Source organism: Stegostoma tigrinum, chromosome 36 (genome assembly GCF_030684315.1).
Source record: "Stegostoma tigrinum isolate sSteTig4 chromosome 36, sSteTig4.hap1, whole genome shotgun sequence".
NCBI classification, from domain to species: Eukaryota; Metazoa; Chordata; class Chondrichthyes; order Orectolobiformes; family Stegostomatidae; genus Stegostoma; species Stegostoma tigrinum.
The window spans coordinates 16,542,164-16,563,127 of NC_081389.1; the positions used below are offsets into that span (position 1 = coordinate 16,542,164).

At 43.7% G+C, this 20,964-nt stretch overlaps 1 protein-coding gene across 1 annotated transcript; it reads right to left on the reverse strand.

Moving 5' to 3' along the window:
• Positions 1-242: 242 nt before the first annotated feature.
• On the reverse strand, positions 243-11,973 carry LOC125446898 (cytochrome c oxidase subunit 5A, mitochondrial-like). The gene is made up of 5 exons (XM_048520885.2): positions 11,757-11,973; positions 5,958-6,074; positions 4,944-5,065; positions 2,457-2,581; positions 243-391 (listed from the first exon to the last, which is right to left on the reverse strand). The coding sequence occupies exons 1-4, from the start codon at positions 11,845-11,847 to the stop codon at positions 2,468-2,470; spliced, it is 444 nt and encodes a 147-aa protein (XP_048376842.1). The 5' UTR covers positions 11,848-11,973; the 3' UTR covers positions 243-391; positions 2,457-2,467.
• Between the last annotated feature and the right edge of the window lie 8,991 nt (positions 11,974-20,964).

Below are 20,964 nucleotides of genomic sequence, written 5' to 3' on the forward strand. Positions count from 1 at the left end.
GTTTGCTATAGAATCAAATTCAATCAATTTAATGAATGGCCAGGCTCTCAGCAGCATTATATCATTTCAGTAAAGCCACACCTGACATGAGCATCACTGCAATCAGCATCTGTATTGGCATGTAACACCATGAACTTCAAAAGGCTGGTACTTGAGACTGGAATTACCTGGCACTGCTGGTAGTCCAAAGGTGAATTTGGAAAATTATGTTTACACACATTTGTTTAATAACTGGTTAGCACTAAGTGTTTAATCCCATTCTTTATTGAATTAAGTTCACAGGTAGGCATAATGCATGTGACAGAACAAACTTTAAACGTTCAATAAAGTAATATTTTAGGTTGCATCTTGCATCATGTACAATCACAATGGACGAAGGTCTGAAAACCATCTGGAAGAAAAACATTACAAAAGATTAGATTCATTCCAAAAACTTTGTCAGCCCATAATATTGAATACAGGTCAACTCAATGCTCAAGTCACTCATCTTAATAGGCAGGTGAGAAGTTAAATCAGACTTTGCACTGCTTTCATTTACAATCGGCATTTTTAAATAGTGCCCTAGTATATGGTAAAATAAACCAAGCTACTTCACTAGAATGGTATCAGACAGTTTGATCAAGTGACTCTAGCATCAGTGATCAAGCATGACCAGGCAGTTTTTGAGGAGAGACTTGAGATTTCAGGAGGGCATTTTAGCACTTGCCAGCTGATGGCACAGAATGTAGTATATGTCCATAACAGATACTTTCCTCACAGGTTAAGCTTCAAAACGAGTACAAGCACTGCAAAATGTGGTGGTAGAGTTCAGAATAAAAACAGATGGGCTTTGAGCTCATGTACCACGTAACAAAAATATTAGCAGCTCACCCTTTGTACTTGTACATAATTCATGTCCATGAACATATGCCCTATGTCAAATGCAGACGTCAGTAAGAAAAATCCTGCAGATTATCTCATGGATTTGTCAGAAGGTAAAATAACACTTTCTCGTAGACATGGAAGTAAATCCTTTAAACTGCACATTCTTGCTACCTCTGACTGGGACTGGATTTACTCTAGCTCTATTTCTCTTTCCTGAAGAGAAAGAAAACAGATCGGATTCAAATAGTCAAGATGACAAATCAGACAATGGATCCATTCAATAATGCTAACTTGTTAAAGTCAAATGGCATGCAAAAATATGGACTTAAATGTAAGCACATTCATTTGATCATGTTTTAGCCAGAGAGTGACTGTTAAGCAAATGTTTTTCAAGTAGCTTAGACACAATAGGTTGCTGTTCCAGGAAATGCACCAGCAACATGAAACAATAGGTACTGGGCACTACATACTTAGAGTGCTGTCCCTAAATAAGAACAAGCTATTGAATGTCACAAATTATAACAACACGATTGGAAAATGATTTTATAGAAGGATATTTGCATCTCAACTACCTGAATGTTAAGAATGATTGGCATTTTTAGTTTGTGACATTTAAAGGAAAAAGCGCAGCTAGATCCGACGTAGTTGTTTACATTTCAAACTAATCCTCCTGCAGCACAAGAGATGCTACTAAACTCAGTTATATGGCGTACTTGCTTTTGGAATTTGAGAAAGAATACTCAAATTAATTTCTTTTGTGGATATAATGGAAAAGCAGACAGATCGAAGAGTTGTGCACCCTCAAAATAGATGCCACTTTTCACAACTCAGTAAAAGTATTAGGGTGAGTAAGGCACCTTTTCAAAAGCTGTGCTTTACAGGGTGAGAACAACTAGCCAAAGCAAAAAAAATGTGCAGTGTTTGAGATAATGGGAACTGCAGATGCTGGAGAGTCCAAGATAACAAAGTGTGAAGCTGGATGAACACAGCAGGCCAAGCAGCATCTCAGGCGCACAAAAGCTGAGACGCTGCTAGGCCTGCTGTGTTCATCCAGCTTCACACTTTGTTATCTTAAATGTGCAGTGTTTTTTTGCTTTAAAAAATGGAAGGGGTCCACCAGTTTCATTCTCATTTAAGATGACAGGAATTTCAATTTCAAGACAAATGGGGGAGAGAAATTAGTTCACATTCATCTTTTTCTGTAGACAGTTAGAAAGACAAGCACTTAATGAAGTTGTGTAGTGAAATTTCCAAAACATCAATAGAATCAGTCCAAATGAACAGTAGACAACTACCATAACACAGCAAGTATCCTAAATGTCAATGCTAATAAAACTGAGGAAGTGCTGCTTGACAGCAGAAAAACAGAACATTAAAAAATGAGTAAGCCTTTTGTTGCAAAATACACAATGAATAAAGTGACAATTCCACCAATTACTGTTCATTAACACTTGTATTTCACTGTTTCTGTAAATCTTACACAAAACAGATTTTATTTTCAAGGCAGTTGTACTTCACTTGACAAATCAAAGGCATTATAATTTGTCAGCTGACTCTAAAATTGGCCACAAAAGATTCTGCTGTAAACTCACCAGGTAGAACATTATAACTTGTTTAAACCAATCTCCTCTGGGGTTGGAATACCCAGTTCAGTCAACGTAGGCCTGAGCTCTTGAATAACGTAAGGATAGATATCTTTGTGTGGGCCAGCTTTGTCCTGAAAAGTGCAAGAAATCACATTTACAGCCAGCTGCATGATGTATTTTGTTAGAACTGTTAAAATGAATTCTTGGTAGCAAGACAGCAGACCAGTGCAGTTACTTAATCACACCAGTAATTCACTTGCTTAAGTGCAGATAGGAGAACTTGTTCTGAAACTATCCTGACTAAAAGCCACCCACAACCTCCAAAAGAGCAAGATGAATCCAAAAGATTTGAAATGATCTTATTTTAATTAACACACAAACTCTTTCTCTTCTGATAAGATGGCATTAACCCAGGGCATCAGCAACCATCCATTTCTAGCATTAACCAACTCTAAGATACACAATGAGCAATGTCTTGCAGAACCCATGAGATGCTGTAGCTATGGTCTTGGAGGAGAGATGAAACTATTTGAAATCATACAATGTTTTGGCCTTGACTACTTTCGGTGGTAGCAAATTCCACAGACTCATAATTCTGAGTGAAGAAACTTGTGATCTGGACACCCCACTATTAAGAATAACCATTCTGCATTCAACCTGTCTAGTCTTGTTAAATTTGTAGGTTTCTATGAGATCCCCTCTCATTCATTTGAATTCACAGGTATCATCCTACCAATTCGACCTTTCCTCATCAGCCAGTCCCATCATCCCAGGAATCAGTCAGGTAAACCTTTGCAGCACTCCCTCTAAAGCAAGAGCATCCTTCCTCAAATAAAGGAAGCCACACTGCACAAAATATTCCAGGCGTGGTCTGATCATGGCCCCTGTCCAATTGCAGCAAGACAGCCCTGCTCCTGCACTCAGATCTTCTTGTTGTGAAGGCCACATACCATTATATTTTGAATAGCTGGGGTCCTGGCATTGATCCTTGTGGAACCTGACTAATCACTGCCTCACATTCAAAAAAAATGATGCATTTATCCCTATTCTGTTTCCTGTTTGCCAACTAGTCTTCTGTCCATCTCAATACATTACCTCAATTTCATGCTCTTTAATTTTCCGCACTAATCTCGTGAGACTTTGCTAAAAGCCTTCTGAAAGTCCCAACAAACAGCATCCAGTAGCTCCCCACCATCAATTCCAGTAGTCACGCACTCAAAAAATTCCAATAGGATTGTCAAGCATGATTTTCCTTTCACAAAACCAAGCTGATTCTGTACATTCTGACACTGTTTTCCAAGTTCTCCACCATTAAATCTTTCATAATGAACTCTAGGATTTGTTATCCTTATTTAAGTTACTATAATCATTATACAAGACAGATCACAAGAAAGAAAATCACTCACTGACAGGCTTGAGAAGATTTAATGCAACAGTATGAAAGAGTACATTATTTCAACAGCAAGTGTAACAGGTGACATGTTAAATGCTACCTGATGTCAGGTAATGATGTTGTGAACTAACAATTCATTTGAGGAATCTGATGTAATGGATGAGTGCTATAACTTTGCTTGATATCAAAGCAGGACTTCCAACTGAATCTCAAATTGCAGAATCTCTAATTATTTCTCTAGCATGGCTTAGGTAACAGTTTTTTTTCGGAGCAGCGCTGAGGGAGGAAAGAGGCAAAAGACAGAAGAGTATCTATCATGGTTTCATGATGACAGCTGATGTTAAGGAGGCAAAAGGGGAAAACCCAAGAAACGCTTGGGAAGAACACTACAGTCCACCTTGGACTGGGGCTACTCAGCAGCATATGAAGGTCACAGGAATGTGACAACTTGCATTTATATAGTACCTGGGTGTTTAGGAATTTGCAGGACAAGAGTTTAGGAGCTGATGCTGTCATAGATCACTGACGAGTAATCTAGAGGCCTAAGCTAATGGTCTCAGACAATGGATTCAACCTAATTCAGGAGCTGGTGAAATTTGAATTCAGATAATGAAATCTGGAATTGAAAGCTAGTCTCAGTAACAGTGACAATGCAAGTATGAGCAAGTTTTCTAGTAGTCCATCTGCTTCACTGATGTCCTAGCGGGAAGGAACTTGCAATCCTTACCTGGCCTGGCCTGCATGAGCCTCCAAATCCACAGCAATGTGATTGATGCTTAACACAGCCCTCTGCAATGGTTTAGTAAGCCATTCAAATTGTAGACAAGCAGTGATGGGTAACAAGCAGTGAACTTGCCTGCAACATCCTCATGCCATAATTCTTAAAAACTAGACTGATGATCAACAGTTGTTAACAATACATACCTGAACTGGGAAAACATCTGTACTTTCAAAATGGCCAATAGTTAGAAAGCTTCAAATCCCAAAAGAAAACATGTCTGGTCTCACTCAGTAATTGAAACTGCATCATTTTTACCTTCAGTCTTCAAGTTTACAAAAGAGACAAGAATGTTGGGAAAAGGAGTTTCAATTCCACTGACCTTTACTGCTTCTAGGATGCGAATTGCACTAGCTAGATCATTTAACCTACGGCACGCTCTCAGAGCAGCATCGAGAATTTTGGGTTCCGGTACAAGATCATATCCAATAAGGGTGTTCATTCCTGTCAGTTAAAACACAAATTTACTAAAACAGGCTGTACAAAACAGTTGATTTTCAAAGCAGTGTCAAATTTCAAGTATAGAATGCCTGCAAATATTTTCAACCACTACAAATAAATTGAAGTTTAAAAACAGTACAGTAGCAACTTGGGAAAAGGAAACACCATAGTGCAGGAGGCCATTCAGCCCTGAATGAATATCATGACTTCATATCTCTGATTTTTCTCCATAACAGTGTGCACAGCTTTGACTGAACCTGCCCCCACTATTCTTCCAGGAAGTGAATACAGGCCAAAACTGCTCGCTGCATTAAAATGCTTCTTCTCATGACATTTATTACTTTTGCACATCAATAAATCTGTGCCCTCCTTGTTCTTGATTAGTTTGAGTTAAGAAACAATTAAAATTTGTTCTTTAACATTGCAAGTTGCTAAAGTACAGGAAACAAATTTTTGCCTAATGTTTGGCAAATTACATGTTAGCATAAACATAGCTGGGAAAATTATGAATTCAGTTTTTTGTTTGAATTTCAAACTTTCAATATTTTATTAATTTAAAGCATTACTACAGTTAGGAAACACAAAGATGTGGCTACTCTTTTACTCCTGATTTGAAAGACTGTAGTCAGTTACAAGCTGGTATAGCAGATGAAATGGGGATTCAAGGCACCTCACTTACTCTGTTGCAACTATTGTGCATGAACCACGATTGTGTTTAAAAAAAACAGCATGACAAGAGAGATGCTGGAAGTCATGCATACCACCAATTGCTTAGCCATCAGTCATGCAAAGATAGGAGCTCATTAAAATTTGATGGACATGACCTATGAAATTGAAACATTCTTGCTTTAAGGTCATGAATTTAATTATGCATCCACTGAGCCGATTTACTTACCTTTTCGGAGCTCCCAGGCATCAATGTCAGGCTTGTTGAAGTATGTCACCCAACGAGCATCAAACTCCTCATCGGTTTCATGTTTGCCATGTGAATACCAGCGTGAAACCAGGGCAGCTGTCAAACAGACAACAATATATTTAACATGCTATGATGGTCCAACTACCTCACCGGCCTCCAAAAATAAACACCAATTCAATACAATTAGCAGTTCTTTCCAGTCCTCCACTTTTCAAAATGTAAATCAAGATATTTCAGACATTCATACTATTATAAACAGTAGTTTCAAGCTTTCCAAAATGATCAACTAATAGTAATATGGAGATGCAAAGATACAAATGAATTATTAAAATCCAAGCAGTGACCTAAATTAATGGAAAGCATTCTCAAATTAGTTCGAAAATGTAATTAACCTGTTAAGAAGTGTATCATTGCCTACTTCAGTTACCACATTCTGCTGTCGAAGTCAGTTCATAATCTCGGCCTCCTCTCCTAACCCATGTTACGAACTTGATGCACTGGAGAAATTGTTTCTCTTTTTTTTAGAAAGGCAAACATTTAAAGTTTAAAGGGCCAATGTTAGTTCAGCACCAAAGGGGTAGGAAAAAAACTTTCTGGAAAGATCAGGAATATTAGCATTGCAAACTGATTCCTCATAATAACAGCTGTATATGAAAATAAAGAGTAAAACTGTAAAATTTTCAAACGAAGGACGAGTTAAGTGATGTTGGGGGTCAAATCTCATTCAGGTGATCAGAAGAGGCTCAACCAGAGAATTCAAGACAGTAAAAGCAATGTTCTGGATATAAAACATCAAGATATGGTTTCACAGTTGGAAACCATGGCTAACTTATCTACTCCTGCTTTCACTTGATGAAAAGTACCTTGACTGCCAGGACACGCCCCACAAAAAAATGCACTGAAAACAGAGCACTGCAGTGCTTGGAGGGTGTTTCTTACATACCATGGCTACAAACCTTTGTCTGGAATAACAGAAAACACAGTCTAACCAATTTCTTCCACAAAGCTTCAAAATTGGTGCAGCCCTTCAGTAACAACAGACAGCACAGGGGACCTGCAGGTTTTAACAGTTATACCACTGCTCTACTACCCTTCCACTGTAACCATTACTGTGTCAGAACATGCAACCCCACCTGGGGCCAAATCCCAAATTTGGAAAGCGATGACCCACAGTAAATGCCTCCAAGCATATCTAAGTATTGCCTCTGAAATATTTTGATAAACATGTCATAACTTCAATAAGACCCCAGAGTACAAAGAAAAACTGCATATTCACAGTACCTTAAACAGTTAAACTTCACCTGACCTGTCACTGGAATGAGATACAAAATTTGACATCCAATCACAAACATTTGAACAGCACTAACAGGTCAGTTTTAAGCAAGCTCTTAGGAGGAGAGGGGCCAATAGTGAAGCAATTACACCCGAATATGCAGTCAGGATTAGAGTGGAGACATCTCTTGAGGGACACTAAGCTGGAAGGCATCACACAGGGGTGCAAAAGCCATGGATACTTATACTTATAAAAAAGCACAACAATTTTAGAACTGACTTTAAAGATGTGGAGACAGACAACCTTAAGGAAGGTTAGAAGGGTTGGCAACTCAGCTGAGAGTCAAATAAGATGCTAAATGCCATACAGGACACTGTCTACATTCAATCTTTCAAGAAAGGAAAAAAATTAAATTGGTGTAATATTTCCCAATCCTAACAGTCAAACGTGTACAAAATTAACAAGGGCTCTCGTGGCACAGCGTTAATGTTCGTACCATTGAACCAGGAACTGTGTTCAAGTCACACTTCCTCCAAAGGTGTGTCATAATACCCCTGAACAGATCAATTCAAATTTTTTACACATGTAAACAGGGAAGGAAGAGAGGGTTACAGACCACACAAAGGCAGATTTGATTAGTTTAGAAAGGCATCAGGGTCAAAGGGGCATTACAGTGCTGTACCACTTTATACTGTGGTAGCACTCCACTAAAAAGATGTACCAGAGACAGGAAATTGAGAAACAGAGCCAACAGTAAGTCAAAAACAATATTCATTTGAAAGGAAGAAACAATGTGGTCAAGATGGGCTAACATGAGCTAAGAGAGCGCTCAGCTAGTTGCAGAGAAAGCTATACCAAAAACAGGAAGCTATTTCTGCAGTTAATTCTTTGTACTCCAAGCTCTCCAGCTTCAATGCTGTGCAAAGGAATAAAGGAACATCTACCTGACTAAACTGCAAGTATGTTAAGCAAGACTGAAAGGAAATCAAAGCAAACCGAGAAAAGCACACCATTGTAAAAACAATTACAACTGCAAAGCCAAGCAGAAGTCTTTCCAAACACTGCCTTCACATTGTTAATTTAGTCTGTTTGGTACCTATTGGAATCATCTTATTGTAAAGAACACGTACTTAGTTTCATCTTGACTGCTAGATTGCAGGAAGTTGAGTGACATTAAAGTTAATCTTAGTCAGCTTTCACCACACACTGCCTATTTGGTGATTAATTATTCACAGAGCCAAGCCTACAAGCAGTTTCCCAGAAGTGAACAGCAGTTTCCTTAAAGTGAAACCAGTCACAAAAGTAGCCAAAAGATTTCACCCATTCACATCCAGTTGGTTCAAAACTTGATTGCTCTCTGGAAAATTCAAAAACTCTACACAAGAATATTCTTCAAAGAATACTTTGCAGCAGGTTGAGATACTGATAGACCACCATATGCAGGAAACTGAATAAGTTACAAACATTACTCAACTTATTCACATTAATCAGTTTTCTCTGATCATCAGGAACAGGCAAACGGAACGTTTTCCTTTCCAGTGCCTAGTTACAACACCAGAACGATCTCCGATCGTCACTCTGATCACTAAATGTAGTGTCAAAAGGTTGATCTTTGAGACCTTCTGGGTTATCACAGAGTCCGAGATTTACAGGCCGAAGAATACCTCTCAAATTTGTTGGAACTAAATCAAAAACCAGATGCAGATACCACTTCGTTGACTTTGGATTCATGGAACTACATACCATTTGCACATTCCAATTTGACAACAGACCAAGAACTGCAGCTCTGCAATTAATCTCTCTCTCATTCACTTGTGGGCTCTTGGATCAGTGACAGTGAAGTCAGCTGTAGCTAACATGTTGATCAATATGTCTAAACCATCTTAAAACACCACATATTTGAGTTTAGAACTAATTACAGGCTTTCATGCAATTTGTGTACTTCAAGCTTAGGCCATCAGGAACTGGATTAGCTTTTCAAAGTGATTTCTCTCAATGTTTACAACCACAAACTCTAGAGCCATTAATTCAATAGTAAATTCAAATCCATATCCTAGAAATGAAAGTACAGACATTAACCCACATGTGAATAGTATTTACATGTATTCAAAATGGGATCTTAATACTCCACATCCACTGCATTTAGACAGTCATAGATGACTCAACCATTTTCTTCAGAAAAATACAAATGATTCAGCCATTGCTCCAATATTTAACTGAACCATAATTGTGAAATCAACTCAACTTTCCAGTCTATTTCCTACAACCTTCATCCAATTAAGTCTGAAAAACATTCAAACAGTTCAACATTCCAGCATCGACTGCTTGGAGTAAGAGAATCCCATAGATAAAGACTCGCAGAAGAAATTACTCAACTATTCTAAACAGGAGAATTCTTTTTAAAGCTGCAGCCCCTTGTTTTATATTCCACCGTAAGAGGAAGAATCCTCTCCGAATACACTATCAAGACACCTGGAGATTATCTGCATCTGAATAATTGTCTTTGCAGCTTTGTCACATCCCAAAAGGGTCAAGGAAATAAACCTTCTTGACTAGCAGTAATCAAAAGCACAATGAAGTTGATAATTCGAATATGCCCCTCAAAACTAAACACAGTCTTCCCTCATTCCTAGATAGAGATGGAAGGCATGTGAAGACAGAGGGATAAACTACAGATGTGGAGCAGGGGAGGATATAGGCAGGAGGAAATGGACTCAGGAAAAGCTAGTGGGAGGAGACACTGTAAAGTGTGTGGCAGGCATGGGATGGATTTGGCAGAAGGGAAAGGGGTAAAGGGAGATGGAAGAACATTCCTGGTTTCTCAAATCAAGACTGGACTGATCATTTTCATTCTACTCTTCAATACTTAGTTGTGTCAGCTACCCTTTTCAAGTATAGTGAAGTAGAACGAATTTTGTTTTAAATTCCCAACTACATGTGCAAACACACATCTCCAAGTGACCTTGAGTTATCCCTTCCTGCATGCCTAATAATTTAGAGATAACAAGGTGAGTGCTGGATAAACACAGCAGGCCAAGCAGGAGGGTCTAGGCCTGAAATGTCAGCCTTCCTGCTCCTGTGCTGCTGCTTGGCCTGTGTTCATCCAGGTCCACACCTTGTTATCTCAGATTCTCCAGCCTCTGCAGTTCCTACTATCTCTCATCTAATAACTTAAGTACTTTAAATGTGCATCAAATACTGTTCCTGAAATGGATATGGGGCAGTGGAAGCAAAACTAGTTTTTGTTACATAGTAATTAAGGGAGTGTAGCTAAATCCAAAGTAACAGAATACAAGTAGCATAAGATGAAGGCATTATGCCACTGAAGAGGCTGAAAACTCCTAGTAGTTTTGAATGCTACCTCCGTTGCCAATGCAATTTAGTTAGGAGTAAAGAAGTGGAGTTTGCATTAAGTTCAACATAAACATTGTAAGCTTCAGAATAGTTCAACCACAGACAGGGACAGATTTTATCATAAAAACTAAGAGTAAAAGGAGGAAGTGAATGCAGTGGGCTCAGGAGTGACAGGACACATGATGCAAGGGCCTATGCAGGTTCCCTTCAACTGCTAGTCTACTCTAATTACTCCTACCCATTTATACACTTCTATGTACCCCTCCTGGCTAGTTTATCCCTTCACACACACCCTAATCTCTATTCCCCCTCTATCAGCACAAGGATAGCATGGTCACTCATTGGTTATCACTGCTGCTTCATAGAACCAGAGACCTGGGTTTGATTCCACTGTCTCTGAGGAATCTGTACATTTCTCCCTTCTATGCATGGGATTCCACCCATAGTCTAAAGAAGGGCAAATTAGGAGAATTAGACATGCTAAATTGCCCAGTGTCCAGGGACACGCAGGCTAAGTAGTGGGACGAGCCACGGAATGTGCAGGGTGTCTGGGTGGGATGTTCTTCACAGGATCACTACCGAGTCAATAGGGCAAATGGCCCACTTCTGCACTGCAGGGAACTCTATAATTTGCTCCCCGTCTCCACACACCTCATGTCTTGAACCCCCTCCCTTCACCAAACACATCTCAATCCTAATATTCATTTCCCGTCCCTCTAAAAACATTTAATTCGCTCCTTATCCCCTCCACCACCACAATCTCATTTACTTCCACAGCACTAAAACGAATGTATCTTTACCTTGCCCTTTAAAAAAGAACTTAGAATTCCTTTTGCCCCACTGGGCCGGCACCCTATCACCCCACTGGGCCGGCACCTTCCCTCCCACCCAATGCTACCCTCCCGCCCCCTCTCTGGCAATGTCACTAGGCCCGGAGCCAGGCTCGAGTAGCGGCGCGGGTCATTGCAAGGACACGGGGCTGCAGCGAGCGGTGGCAGAAACCGTGACCGGGGGATATAAACAGAGGGTGGGGAGAGGGGTACATGAACATTCCCCACCCTCCCGGGGGGGGTGTGGTGACAGACAAGAGATGGTGGTGGGAGGGGGGGGGGAGATGGGACAGGCACCCACCCTGCTCGTTTTGACCTTACCTGCTGGGTGCCCTCGGCCGGGGACCGCTAATGCCGTCCGCCTCCAGGCGGCCAGGCCTGTGCCGCTGTACCTGAGCGCGACTCGGAACATAACTGTGACCGAGTGAGTGAGCGAAGGTGTAGGAAGGAAAAGCCGCCGCAGCCGCTGCCGCTCGGAACCGGGAGACGAGGAGAAAAAACGCGTGCGCGCCGCGAGGGCCACGTACACCGCCCTGCGCCCCTGACGTCAACGCGCACACGCCCACCCGCCTAACACAAGAATACGCATGCGCATATAAAGCGAGCATGCGCTTTGCCCGCTGTGACCCTGGCGGGCGCCGCCATCTTTGCTCCTGGCGATAGCGCCTACGACAGATGCTGGAGTCAGGGATAACGTAGTGTGGAGAGATAATGGGAACTGCAGATGCTGGAGAATCCAAGATAATAAAATGTGAGGCTGGATGAACACAGCAGGCCAAGCAGCATCTCAGGAGCACAAAAGCTGACGTTTCGGGCCTAGACCCTTCATCAGAGAGGGGGATGGGGTGAGGGTTCTGGAATAAATAGGGAGAGAGGGGGAGGCGGACCGAAGATGGAGAGTAAAGAAGATAGGTGGAGAGAGTGTAGGTGGGGAGGTAGGGAGGGGATAGGTCAGTCCAGGGAAGACGGACAGGTCAAGGAGGTGGGATGAGGTTAGTAGGTAGATGGGGGTGCGGCTTGGGGTGGGAGGAAGGGATGGGTGAGAGGAAGAACCGGTTAGGGAGGCAGAGACAGGTTGGACTGGTTTTGGGATGCAGTGGGTGGGGGGGAAGAGCTGGGCTGGTTGTGTGGTGCAGTGGGGGGAGGGGACGAACTGGGCTGGTTGAGGGATGCGGTGGGGGAAGGGGAGATTTTGAAACTGGTGAAGTCCACATTGATAACATTAGGCTGCAGGGTTCCCAGGCGGAATATGAGTTGCTGTTCCTGCAACCTTCGGGTGGCATCATTGTGGCAGTGCAGGAGGCCCATGATGGACATGTCATCTAAAGAATGGGAGGGGGAGTGGAAATGGTCCCTCACCTTCCTGGACCTCTCAGTCTCCATCTCAGGCAACCAGCTTGTAACTGATGTCCATTTCAAGCCCACCGACTCCCACAGCTACCTAGAATATACCTCCTCCCACGCACCCTCCTGCAAAAATTCCATCCCCTATTCCCAATTCCTCCGCCTCCGCTGCATCTGCTCCCACGATAAGACATTCCACTCCCACACATCCAAGATGTCCAAGTTCTTCAAGGACCGCAACTTTCCCCCCACAGTGATCGAGAACGCCTTTGACCGCGTCTCCCGTATTTCCCGCAACACATCCCTCACACCTCGCCCCCGCCACAAACGCCCAAAGAGGATCCCCCTCATTCCCACACACCACCCCACCAACCTCCGGATATGACGCATCATCCTCCGACACTTCTGCCATTTACAATCCGACCCCACCACCCAAGACATTTTTCCATCCCCACCCCTGTCTGCTTTCCGGAGAGACCACTCTCTCTGTGACTCCCTTGTTCGCTCCACACTGCCCTCCAACCCCACCACACCCGGCACCTTCCCCTGCAACCGCAGGAAATGCTACACTTGCCCCCACACCTCCTCCCTCACCCCTATCCCAGGCCCCAAGATGACATTCCACATTAAGCAGAGGTTCACCTGCACATCTGCCAATTTGGTATACTGCATCCACTGTACCCGGTGTGACTTCCTCTACATTGGGGAAACCAAGCGGAGGCTTGGAGACCGCTTTGCAGAACACCTCCGCTCAGTTCGCAACAAACAACTGCACCTCCCAGTCGCAAACCATTTCCACTCCCCCTCCCATTCTCTAGATGACATGTCCATCATGGGCCTTCTGCAGTGCCACAATGATGCCACCCAAAGGTTGCAGGAACAGCAACTCATATTCCGCCTGGGAACCCTGCAGCCTAATGGTATCAATGTGGACTTCACCAGTTTCAAAATCTCCCCTTCCCCAACTGCATCCCTAAACCAGCCCAGTTCGTCCCCTCCCCCCACTGCACCACACAACCAGCACAGCTCTTCCCCCCCACCCACTGCATCCCAAAACCAGTCCAACCTGTCTCTGCCTCCCTAACCTGTTCTTCCTCTCACCCATCCCTCCCTCCCACCCCAAGCCGCATCCCCATCTACCTACTAACCTCATCCCACCTCCTTGACCTGTCCGTCTTCCCTGGACTGACCTATCCCCTCCCCACCCATACTCTCTCCACCTATCTTCTTCACTCTCCATCTTCGGTCCGCCTCCCCCTCTCTCCCTATTTATTCCAGAACCCTCACCCCATCCCCCTCTCTGATGAAGGGTCTAGGCCCGAAACGTCAGCTTTTGTGCTCCTGAGATGCTGCTTGGCCTGCTGTGTTCATCCAGCCTCACATTTTATTAACGTAGTGTGGAGCTGGATGAACACGGCAGGCCAGGCAGCATCAGAGGCAGGAAAGCTGATGTTTCGGGTCTTCAGTAACGTCAGCATTCCTGCTCCTCTCATGCTGCCTGGCCTGCTGTGTTCCTCCAGCTGGTGTCTGCTTTCCAGTACTGCATCCTATAGAAACATGCAACCATACAGTGCAGCCCTTGGGCTCATCACATCTAATTAAATCTACACTAGTCTCTTTCCAGCACTTGGCCACATAGTCTTGAATGTTATGACATTTCAAGAGCTCCTCTGTAAGATGTAGGAGCAGAATTAGGCCATTTGGCCCATCCAGTCAGTTGCTGTTCCATTATTAAGCATTCCCTGGTCACAGCACAACTTTTTTTTCTATCTCCACACATACAGTAAACAGCAAACTCACTGTTGATTAATTAAAGCAAAATTCTTATTTCAGTTGGCTCAACAGCTGGCTTGTGATGCCAAAAATACGGGGTCAATTCCCACTCTATGTGGGGTCACCATGATTAATCCACCTAAGTGGGGAGGGGTTCCTTAGCCTCTATTGTGATCGGAATCAGGTAGATTTCATTGACTGTTTGATCCTTAATTGGGTTTATTAACCTAGGCCAATCAGGGAGCCCTTGCTGACAGATTTAATCAGGGCATTCAGAGTTCCCTTACTTCAGGGACTCAAACTTGTCTGGTCATAGCCAGTGTATAGTGCACATGTAAATAAAGTCTGACATGGTGACAGGATACAAACTTCTGTGCAGTTATTTCAGTTCTATTGGCTGGTCTCTGATGTAGAGTGACAATGCCATCAATGGATTCAATTCCCACACTGGCTACGGCTCCTCTCCACTTTCATCTAAGGTCTGGTGACTCTCACATTAAGCCACTATCAGTTATTTCTCTCCTTCTAATGATACTGCAGGTCTGGTAACTTTACAATTACTGCAATGTAGCTATTTTCCCACCTTCTCCACAGGTGTATAGAAACATTTCTGAATAGGTTGATTAGGAAAATATGGAAACAGAAAATATGTGATACAGATGCGTACAGAACAGAAGCATGGTCCTTCAGCTTATCAAGTCTCAACTGCCTGAACTACACTAAATATTTACTCATTGCAGCACACATTATTTGAAGAAGTGACAGCGATTGATGAATGCCGAGGTGTGAATATTGTCAAGCGGACTTCAGCAAGATGTTCCATAAGGTTCTGCTTTGTAGACGGGTTAGACAGGTTAGATTACACAGAATATAGGGAGAGCTAGCCTTTGGAAACAAAATTGGCTTGAAGGTAAGAGACAGAGGGTGGTGGTGGAGCATTGCTTTTCAGACTAGAGGACTGCAACCTTGTGCCACAAGGATCAGTGCTAGGTCCATTGCTTTTTGTCATTTGTAGAAATGATTTGGATGTGAATATTGGAGGCATGGTTAGTAAGTTTACAGATGACACCCAAACTGGTGGTGTTGTGTACAGCCAAGAGTACAACAGGACCTTGATCAGATGGGCCAATAGGCTGAGGAGTGGCAGATGGAGTTTAATTTAGATAAATGTGGTACGTTGCATCTTGGAAAGGCAAATCAAGGCAGAACTATACACTTAATGGTAAGTGAGAGTGCTGCTGAACAAAGAGACCTTGGAGTGCAGGCTCATAGTTCCTTGAAAGTGAAGTCTCAGGCTGATAGGATAGTGAAGAAGACATTTGGTACACTTGCTTTTATTGGTCAGGGCATTGTGTGTAGGAGTTGGGAGTTCATATTGGGATGTACAGGACATTGGTTGGGGCACTTTTGGAATACTGCATTCAGTTATGGTCTCACTTCTACAGAAAAGATGTTGTGAAACTTGAAAGGGCTCAGAAAAGATTTTACAAGGATGTTGCTGGATTTGGAGGGTTTCAGCTAAAGGAAGAGGCTGAATAGGCTGGGGCCATTTTCCCTGGAGCGTCAGAGGCTGAAAGTGTCCTTATCGAGGTTTATAAAATCATGAAGGGCAAAGTCAAGGTGAATAGCCAAGGTCTTTTTTTCATAGGTTAGAGGCATCCAACATAGAAAGCATAGGTGAGAAAGGAAGGATTTAAATGGAAACTAATGGGCATTTTTTTCATGCAGAGGGTGTGCATGTGTGGAATGAGCTGCCAGAGGAAGTAGTAGAAACAGTTATAATAACATTGAAAAGGCATCTGGATGGATAATGAATAGGAAGACTTTAGGGGGATATTGGTCAAATGCTGGCAAATGGGACTAGGTTAACTTAGGATATCTGATCAGCATGGATGGGTTCGATCAAAGGGCCTTTTTCCTTGCTGTACAGTTTTATGACTCTGTATCTTCCAGCCTCCACACGTGCTATGAAAAGTGAACGCACTATTGATTAATAAAAGTAAAACACCACGGATACTGGAAATGTGAAACAAACACAGTGAGTAATGGAGAAACTCAGCAGGTCAAGATGCATCAATGGAGATTGATAGACAGATAAATAAAGAACTTTCGATGCTGGAGATCTCAAACAAATCAAAATAGAAATTGCCTGTGAAACTCAGCAGGTTCAATTTCTATTCACTTTGTGGGATGTGGGTGTTACTGGCTGGGCCAGCATTTATTGCCCATCCCTAGTTGCCACTTGAGAAGGTGGTGGTGAGCTGCCTTCTTGAACCGCTGCAGTCCTATTGGTTGACCAACAATGCTATTAAGGAGGGAATTCCAAGATTTTGACCTAGTGACAGTGAAGGAACAACAATATATTTCTGAGTTAAGATAATGAGTGGCTTGGAAAGCATCTTAAAGGTGGTGGTGTTCACATATATCTGTTGCCCTTGTCCTTCTAGATGGAAGTGGCCATGGGTTTGGAAGGTATTGTCTGAGGATCTTTGGTGAATTTCTGCAGTGCATCTGCTAGATAGTACACACTGCTGCTACTGAATGTCACTAGTGGATGTAATGCCAATCAAGCAGGCTGCTTTGACCTTGAAGGCATTTTAAGTACTGTTGGAGCTGCACCCATCCAGGCAAGTGAGGAGCATTTCATCATACTCCTTACTTGTGCCTTTTAGATGGTGGGCAGGCTTTGGGGAGGCGGAGGAGAGTTACTTGCTGCAGTATTCCTAGCTTCTCGTCTGCTTTTAGAGCTGCTGTATTTATGTGGCGAGTCCAGCTGAGTTTCTGATAACCCCCAGGATGTTGATAGTGGGGGATTCAGTAATGGGAACACAGTCGAATGTCGAAGAGATAGTAAGAACTGCCAGTACTTGAGTCAGAGATAACACAGCGTGGAGCTGGAGGAACACAGCAGGCCAGGCAGCATCGGAGGAGCAGGAAAGCTGACATTTCAGGTCAGGATCCTTCTTCAGGAATGGGGAAGCAGGAAGGGAACTCTGAAATCAGTAGGGAGAAGAGGGGTGGTGGGCTAGTGGGGAGAAGACAAGGGTGTTGTGGAGAGAGTGGGTCCCTACAGAATGCAGATAGGGGTGGGAAGGAAATATATCCTTGGTTGGGGGGTCAGATTGCAGGTGGCAAAAGCAGTGGACAATGATACGTTGAATACGGACGTTACTGGTGTGATATGTGAACACAAGGGGCTGAAGGGGGAATGTTGCAGTCCTTGAAATAAGAGGACATCTGGGATGTTTGGGAGTGGAATGCCCCATCTTGGGAGCAGATGCAGCAGAGGCAGAAGAATTGAGAGTAGGGGATCGCATTCTTGCAGGAAGGTGGATGAGAGGAGGTGAAGTCTAGGTAGCTGTGGGTGTTGGTGGGCTTGAAATAGACATCAAATATTTCAAATTGATATATTTTGAGGTTGTCACCAGAGATGGCGACAGAGAGGTCCAGGAAGGAGAGAGAGATATCAGAGATGGTCCAAGTGAATTTGAGGTTGGAGTGGAAGGTGTTAGTAAAGTTGATAAACTTTTCAAGTTCCTTGTGGGAGCACAAGGCAGTGCCGATACAATCATAAATGTAGTGGACGAAGAGGTGGGGTATAGTGCCAGTGTAGCAGCGCAAGAGGGACTGTTTCACATATCCTATGAAGAAGTAGGCATAGCTTAGACTTTTTCCGAAGAAGGGTCGCGACCAGAAGTGTCAAGCTTTCCTGCTCCTCTGCTGCTGCTTGGCCCGTTGTGTTCATCCAGCTTGACACCGTGTTATCTCAGATTCTCCAGCATGAGCAGTTCCTACTATCTCTATGGCTTAGACCCAGGTGGGTTCCCATGGCCACCCCCTTAGTCTGTAGGAAGTTGGAGGAGCTAAAAGAGAAGTTGTTAAGGGTAAGGGCGAATTCTGTTAAGCAGATGAGGGTATCGATGGAGGGAGACTGGTTGGGTCTGTGGGAGAGTAAGAAGCTGTGGGCTTTTAGGCCACCTGCATGAGGAGTGCAAGTGTACAGGACTGGATGTCCATAGTGAAGATGAGGTGTTGGGGTCCAGGGAATTGGAAGTCTTGGAGGAGGTAGAGGACGTGGATGGTATCCCAGACATAGGTGGGGAATTACTGGACTGGGGTGGGGGTGAAAGTAGACTCAAAGTAAGCAGAGATATGTTCAGTGGGGCAAGAGCAGGCAGAGACAATGTTGGCCAGGGTGGTCGGGTTTGTGGATTTTGGGAAGCAAGTAGATGCGGGCCGTGCAGGGTTGGGAAACGATGAGGTTGGAGGCTGTGGGCGGGAGGTCACCTGAGGTGATGAGGTTATGGATGGTCTGGGAGATGATGTTTTGGTTGTCAGGGGTGAGGCCATGATCGAGGGGGCAGTAGAAGGAGGTGTCAGAGAGTTGGCGTCTGGCCTCGGCGATGTAAAGGTCAGTGCGCCATACCACAACTGACAATAACGATACATAAATACCAACTAGCCACTATGAGAGATGACCAATTCCCACTTGTCTCACTACACACGGACAACAAGGGACACGAATTCGACTGGGACAATACATCGATAATCACACAAGTCAAATGGAGACACGCCAGGGAATTCCCAGAGGTCTGCTATTCCAACCAGAACTCCATCCACAAACACATTGAATTAGACACTGTGTACAAACCACTGAGAAACAGAAGAAGAAGTAATACCAAACATCCCAACAAACCGAGAGGTATAAATAACAAGCAGGACGGAACACCAACACTTCACCAGAGGCATACTGTTGCTGTTACCTAACAGGGTGACGAAACGTTTGCAACCAAACCCACTGGCTCGGCGAGCAAGCCTACAATATGATACATTAGTCCTCAAAGCATCTCTGCAATGGTGCAACATATCCACCTCCTCATGAGCAACCCTTGTTTGGGGTCAACCAAAATGCAGAAGGCTCATTCTGGAAGGCACAAAATACATCAAAACGTTTCATCAGAACATTCAGAAGTGAGGTTGCAGCACCGGAAGAGTATTCAAACCTCCAAACAATCCATTGTCCCCAACCTGTAAAACACAACTTACCCCAAAATGTAGCAGTTCATGCGTAGGAATAATCAGCCATCTCAGATCCCACGAGGAGGAGTGGAAGCAATCCACCCTCAGTCCTGAGAGATTGCCAAAGAAAGAAACAGCACAGCCAGAGGACACTCATCTCCCCATGTTCAAGCTGACTAATTCACCTCGTACCACTGCCCTGGCCTTTTCTCTGACGTTCTGCAAGTTTTCCATTTCAGGTTAGGCGGACCGGCCATGCTAAATTGCCCATTACATCCATGGATGTGCAGTCTATGTGGATTAGCCATGGGAAATGCAGAGTTACAGGGGTATAGTCTTGGCGGGGGGAGGGGTGGATTGGATCTGGGAGGGATGCTCTTCGGAGGGTTGGTGTGCACTCGAAGGGCCAAATGGCCTGCTCCATACAACTGGGATTCTATTATACAATGATTCAGTTGCCTTTTGGATTCCTGAGTTGAATCCACCATCCCATCGGACAATGGTTGCACCACAGAAAGAACCATTTAGCCTAGCATATCTGTGCTGGGTCTCACCTACAGCAATTAAGCCACTGCACCCAACTCTTTCCCCTTGCCCTGTAAATGTATCCACATCAAATAATGATCCAACTCGTGTTCAAAAGGGAAGAAAGGAAACCCAATGAAAGTGAAAGATGAGACAAATTGGTTCTATTTGTCTTGTGTGCCTCAAAGCAGAGGACCAGGGAAGATAGTGCCTGAGGATTGGAGACTTTGGCATTGGCTAGGCCTGGCACTGGTGGTGGCAGAAGGGAATCACTGTAACATTGACCAGATTGGCCATGATGAGAGACTCCGATGCTGGTGCATCCAGCGCAAACGGTGGTGGAGGTGAATCTCAGCCCAATGGCAAATGATGGTGCTTGATGATCAGCAATATCGATAATAGTTGGGTCTGGCACAGATGGCCACAAACTGGTGGTGGTTCAGAGCAGCTCAGAACTCAAACGCAGATGGACTTTTCTTTAAGCTACAGTCTTTCCATTTTTCTCCTCTTCTCAAACTATCAAATTGTGGCTTTGAATGAAATCTTTTCATTGTATTTTATTGTATTTCCATAGTGATTGGAAAGAGGGCCTAAATATTCTTGCTGGCCATTAAATCCTTGATTGGGGCTATTAACCTGGGATAATCAGGGACCCCGGCTAATAGATATTACCAGGAATTTGAGAGAGACTCCTGATCCTAGGGAGCTGACTGGTCAGAGCCCACATACTGTGCACATGTAAATAAATAAATGGTCACTTGGTGGTGGTAATAAAATGTGAGGCTGGATGAACACAGCAGGCCAAGCAGCATCTCAGGAGCACAAAAGCTGACGTTTCAGGCCTAGACCCTTCATCAGAGAGGGGGAT